This window comes from Sander lucioperca, chromosome 16, assembly GCF_008315115.2.
Source record: "Sander lucioperca isolate FBNREF2018 chromosome 16, SLUC_FBN_1.2, whole genome shotgun sequence".
Taxonomy (NCBI): domain Eukaryota; kingdom Metazoa; phylum Chordata; class Actinopteri; order Perciformes; family Percidae; genus Sander; species Sander lucioperca.
The window spans coordinates 11936128-11942508 of NC_050188.1; the positions used below are offsets into that span (position 1 = coordinate 11936128).

General features: G+C 41.5%; 1 protein-coding gene across 1 annotated transcript; it reads right to left on the reverse strand.

Moving 5' to 3' along the window:
• Positions 1-758: 758 nt before the first annotated feature.
• Positions 759-1748, reverse strand: LOC116050090 (gastrula zinc finger protein XlCGF49.1-like; the record flags this gene model as incomplete). Its single annotated transcript, XM_035993028.1, has 2 exons — positions 759-896; positions 987-1748. Coding segments are annotated over 2 exons (804 nt in total), but the record flags the coding sequence as incomplete, so codon positions are not given.
• Positions 1749-6381: the final 4633 nt, after the last annotated feature.

Below are 6381 nucleotides of genomic sequence, written 5' to 3' on the forward strand. Positions count from 1 at the left end.
CTCCGACCTGCGGCCCTTTGCTGCATAACATTCCCCCTCTTTCCCTTTCAAGTCTTCATCTGTCCTGTCAAAAATAAAGGCCGAAAATGCCCAAAAAAATGATCTTTAAAAAAATAGTGAGTCTTGCTAAACATACGTTACTTAGAAAGAAGTGAATATATGTGTGGGCCCTATAAAATATCAGGTGGTTACATTTGTCTGATTTCTTGATTATATGACAGACATTACAAGACAAAACAAAAAAATATCTAATAAAATATTTAACCCTTGTGTTGTCTCTCCCCAACTTCTAAAATTCAAACTTTTTTTTCCAATGTTTTGGTGTTTTTGTGACCTTTTAGTTACTTTTCCCAACATCTTTGAAGCTTTTGCTGACGTTTTTTGTCACTTTTTTTCTGCACTTTTTTTGTTTTACGGTTTTGCTGATTTTTTAAACAAAATGTAAGCTTTTTCTGACATTTTTGTTAATTTTTTTAGTTTTGGTTTTTTTTAACCATCCATGTTATTTTTTTGACTATTTTGGTTGATAGAAAGTTTTTGAAAATGGGTCAAATTTGAAAAACATTAAAGAGCAGTTAAAGCAACACCAAAGATTATTTTTTACCTTAAAATAATGTTTCCAAAATCATTTCAGTGGTTTATCAACTCGGAAACGGTTGAACGGCACTTCTGCATCCACTTGGCCATCTATCAGCTATAACCGCACTATGTAAGTTTGCCAGACCGGGTAGCGGACAGTAGGGTTAAAATACTTTTTCCTACCACACAATATAATGTCTTCTATCTAGATGTTGATACATAAAGATTTTTGTTTGATACTTGAGAAGTTTAGATTGGACTTAAAGGCACAAACGTTATTCCATGTCACCAGTCTCAGGTTCAGAAGAGTCTCCAGTCTGGTCTTCAGTCTCTGGTTGTAAAAGTGGATGTGAGTTCCTGGCTGGTTCTGGTCCTCCACAGTCCTCTCCATCAGCTTCTGTTTCCATCTGACCAACACATTTATGTGTTTTGACATGAGAACGCCAGGCAAATCTTTTGTTACAAACACTGCAGCTGAATTTTTTCTCTCCTGTGTGGACTACCATGTGTGACTGTAAATGTCCTCTCTGTGTAAAAGATTTCTTACAAACTGAGCAGCTAAAAGGTTTCTCTCCTGTGTGGACTATGGCCATGTGTGACCGTAAACCTCCTTTCCGTGTAAAAGATTTCTTACAAACAGAGCAGCTAAAAGGTTTCTCTCCTGTGTGAGTTTTCATGTGTGACCGTAAATCTCCACTCTGTGTAAAAGATTTCTTACAGACTGAGCAGCTGAAAGGTTTTTCTCCTGTGTGAGTTCTCATGTGGTTCTTCAGGGTTCCACGTTCAGTGAAAGCTTTACCACACTCAGAGCAGCTGAAAGGCTTCTCTCCTGTATGAGTTCTCATGTGTGTCTGTAAACCTCCTCTCTGTGTAAAAGATTTCTTACAGACTGAGCAGCTGAAAGGTTTTTCTCCTGTGTGGATAATCATGTGTAACCGTAAATTTCTAGACGTTAAAAACGTTTTCTTACAAACTAAACAGCTGAAAGGTTTTTCTCCTGTGTGGATTCTCATGTGTCTCTTCAGGTGTGGCTTTGTGCTAAATCGGTTCCCACACTCAGAGCAGCTGAATGTTTTCTTACATGTTGAGTCATGTTTCAGAGAGTTTAAAGCTGACTGAGGTTCTCTGGTCTCCTTCCAATCAGCACTGTCATCAGTCTCAGGTTCAGAAGAGTCTCCAGTCTGGTCTTCAGTCTCTGGTTCTAAAAGTGGATGTGAGTTCCTGGCTGGTTCTGGTCCTCCACAGTCCTCTCCATCAGCTTCTGTTTCCATGTGTTGAGTTTGTCTCTGATGAAGCTGTGAGGACTGAGCTTCCTCTTCATCATCTTCACTCTTCACAGGGACAGGAGTGAATGGGAACTTGGTGATATCAGCCTCCTCCAGCCCTTGAAGCTGCTCTCCCTCCTGACTGACACACAGTTCCTCCTGTTCCTCTTTAATGTGTGGGGGGGACTCTGGCTCCTGCTGGTCCACACTGGAGCTACACTCCTGCTGCTCAGGGGGAACCTCTTCTTTAACCACCAACAGCTGCTGCACATCTGCAGGAAACACAGAGAAATGTTGTGGAACTGTATCTTATCACCTGGCTTGTGATTGTTATAAAGAAATACTGGTTGTTCAGTCAGTTACTTAGGTTACATCTACACTACTAGTTTTCATTTTCAGCCTTGGAAAACTGTTGGAAAGGCTGTTGACTGACATTTTAGGGCCCTCTTGTGGTGAAATAATGCAACTGCGCGGTTGAGCACAAAGTGGTGCAGTCGGTAATTAAAGTGACTATATGTAACTTTTTTGTGTTTCTGTAACTGTGATTTTTCATATTATGATCTTAAATGAGCTGTAACAGCAAAACAGACTAACAGTGAAAAGAACGCTATTTTTAGGTAGTTTTTATTAGTGCCGCTGCTCGGGTTCGCTTTTTGGAACCTTCCAATTCCTAGTAGACTTGCCTCTACACCCCTTTAACCGTGTTTTACCCTTGCTGCTAATTGGAGCTGACCACCTTTGCTTTATAAGCCCAATGGAACCCGTGCGCTTAGGACAACCAGGAGGGCCAGCGGCAATCAGAACACGGCTGGACTTCCCTCCCAGCTTGTGACTCAAGCGTAACTTTGACGCCTGAGTCACAGTTACAGCCTCAACAATGCCTTTTTACATCTCTCAGCCCCTTGTCAGTTGAGTTGTAGATACATGCTGAGAAGCATTGGCAAGTTGACACTGCCTTATAAAAGTGGAATTGGGGGGCGGCTACGTCGAAAAGGCTTGTGGTAACAGCACATAAAGTTTAGCAGTCTGTAATTAAGAGGCATAACAAGAGACGTCGGAACGGAGTGTGGAGTGGACTTTACTGCATTCAGATGGTTTAAGTTGTGTGTGTGTCTGATGAACTGTGAGTTCCAGTCATTTTTGTCTGATCTGGATATTTATTGAGTGTTTCACTGTGTTTTGGTTTATTTAATTGAGGCTGTTTTGTTGATGAAGAGCTAATCTAATCACCATGTGGCTTGCTCATGCTACTGGCTTGCTGAATCTACTGTTTATCAGACCCCAGATGAGACAAAATGCTAACGTTAGCAAACCCTGCAGTCCCTTTGCCTTTGACTCCACGCTGCAGGAGAAGTTGTATTCCCACAACTGACACGCTGTATTAAATTACCGTTTAAAACATTTTCCAGGTTAGTGGGAATGCATACCGCTCAAAACCAACATGAAAAATCTTGGTTATATTTCCTCAGCGTTCTGTTGCTTAACTGTGTGTAAAATAAGCGGTGACGTTAAATCACCTGTTTCAGGTAACAGCACCCTACGGTACCGTCTATTTGCTGGACTGTTCCGAGGTAACGGGGCACACACACACACACACACACACACACACACGCACACACACAATGTATTTTCACATGTTCCACCAAAACAAGTTGCTTCACAAGACTATTTTGCAGAGGCACCGTGGCTCCGTCCGGAGCTTAGCACCGCCCAAGACGATTGTGATTGGTTTAAAGAAATGCCAATAAACCAGAGTACGTTTTTCTCCCATCCAGGAATGCTGTGTGGACTAGCCAGACCTTCCTCGAGACTATGCGAGACTAGTGTGAAAAGAACCCTACTCCTAAAATAAAATAAACCAGGTTCTCTTGAACTTTTATGCTCTTGACTTCTGCAGATTTTTTCCCTGTAAAAACCCTGTTAACATTGTTCCTACCTTGATCTTCACTCTTCACAGAGACAGGAGTGAATGGGAACTTGGTGATATCAGCCTCCTCCAGCCCTTGAAGTTGCTCTCCCTCCTGACTGCTCCACAGTTCCTCCTGTTCCTCTTTAATGTGTAGGGTGGGCTCTGGCTCCTGCTGGTCCACACTGGAGCTACACTCCTGCTGCTCCTCTTCATCAACAATCACTTCCAGAACATCTGGAGGTAAAGCTGAAACACAGACAGACATACATTAAATATCAGTCTCAACAATACTTTACTAATTAGCTGATTTCACTGTGCTAATGACGCAGCTTCATAATGAAATCATCCGATTTATTAGCCTGGATGCCAGCCGAACCTAAGGCAAGGCAGCTTTATTTGTATAGCACATTTCAGCAACAGGGCAATTCAAAGTGCTTTACATAAAAAAAACGATTTAAAAAAAAAAATCAAAAACAGATAAAATACTAGAATAAAAGTTACAGTGCAGTATAAGAAATTAAACATTAAAGAGCAGTTAAAAACAGTTAAACATATAAAAGCAGATCAAATACGAGATTACTTTTACTCTCCTTTTCCCATTGTGCCAAACATTTAATGGTTAACTATTTTCAGGAAACCTAAAATTTGATGATCAATATCATCAAATTATTAAATTGGAGACATCCAGGCCCATATTTTAGTGTCATTATATCCACTATTGGTCCCTCTGGAACGTGTGTCATACTATCTCCATTCTGGCATGGAAAGTACTTTATTTGTGTCTTAAAATATAGTCGTCACTATAAGTCTTAGTTTCCTTCTTGGAAAAAACATTTAGGTTGAAATTCACACTTAATTAGTGGTCTTATTTCAAACCTGTGTCTGTGGTCAAGAATCCCGTTTTACGATCCTCGTGAGGTTCAATCGTAAATTCCTAAAAAGGTTTTCTATCTTCCTCTAGAACACACTACAATTTCGGTAATAGTGACACAAAATCTAGTCAAATAATCTCAACATTTTTAGTTTTGTCTGACTCAACGAACCATTTTCAGGAAACCCAAAATTTGACGAACAATATTCTAAACATTGGAGACATCCAGGCCCCTATTTTTGTGTCAATATATCCACTATTGGTCCCTCTGGGACGTGTGTCTTACTCTGTTTGCCACCCATTCTGGTGTGGAAAGTACTTTATTTGCATCTTAAAATATAGCCGTCACTATAAGTCTATAAGCTATAAGTCTATAAGCCCCGCCCACAACATTTGAGGTCGGGAAGTTCGGTCTGGACTTGATCCGTTGTGGACCAACTATGCTTGAACCAGAGCTGTTCAGACCAATCAAATTTACAAGGCGGGCTTTATACGATAATGGACTGATGATCAACAGTAACGTAATCAACCACGTCACCAAAGAGCGCTTGGGTTGAATTCGTTTACAACCGAGATGGCTGCTGCTGGAGAATTGAGATGTGAAGATTCCGCCATCAAGTCTGTTATAGAAGATATCGACAGCGCATTCATTTTAAAATCCTCAATCGGCCTGTCTTAGCTCGACTCAAACCAGCTGATGGTATAGCTGCGACTCAGCTGTTCAAGTCACAGAGGCTGGTTTTAGCACGTAAGAGACGTCTCCTGTTTCATCAGCCAATAGAGAAGTCCGCTAGTAAAGTCAGCTATAAACTAACAGGCTACTATTTTGACCCTTTGCCGCACTTTGCCATACTTCCTCGTAACAACACATCCTGCTGCTGCAGGGATGATGGAGAAAGACAGCAGCAATGAAATTCTGAATGGCGCTTTTTATTTTCCAAAACTCCCCGGACGGGTCGAAAGCCATATGTACATTGTGTAAAGCCGAATTAAAATATCACAGAAGCACGTCAAGCTTGAGCTACCACCTACGAGCTAAGCATATAGTTCAGTTAACGTGACTCAGGTTGATGATAGCGGGCTCAGGCAAAGCACTATTTTGGAGAGTGCCACTTGCCGACCTACGGATGAAACCAAATCCAAAAAAATGACTACCGCTCTTGCAAAATGGGTGGCAACTAACTGCAGACCTGTCAGCATCGTAGAAGACTCGGGTCTTAAAGACTACGGTTCGCAGGTTCTGACCCTGCAGACACAGCACCCCTGCTTTTCTCTGCTTCTCTTTACAGTCATCAGATTTACCTATCGTATAATCAATAATATAGTGCCTCTCCTAGTTATGCTGTTATAATTCTAGACTGCCGAGGAAGTTCCTTCCTTCTTATGACACGCTCTTTTCTTTTGTTTCCTTTTATGCACATCCTGTCCCAGAAGTGCTTGTTACTAACCTAGCTCTGGGGAGTTTACTCCCCGGAGTCCTTATGTTTCTTCTTCGCCCAGAACATCGCCTCGGATTAGGGCGACACCAAGACCTGGGTCTTGGGTGTGTGGTGCCTTAAATAGTAATGCTGTGATGCTGTATGAAGAGGAATCCGCCGACACTGTTCTTGATTATAAAAAGGTTTATTACAAGCAAAGATTCAGCATCAATTTTACAAACTCCTGCAGAGAGCTTGGAGAACGACCAACCCAAACCTCAAAATTTGCCGCTCTGCCTTTTCTTTGTGTGGAAAAAACTTATATCTCAAGGCATTGAA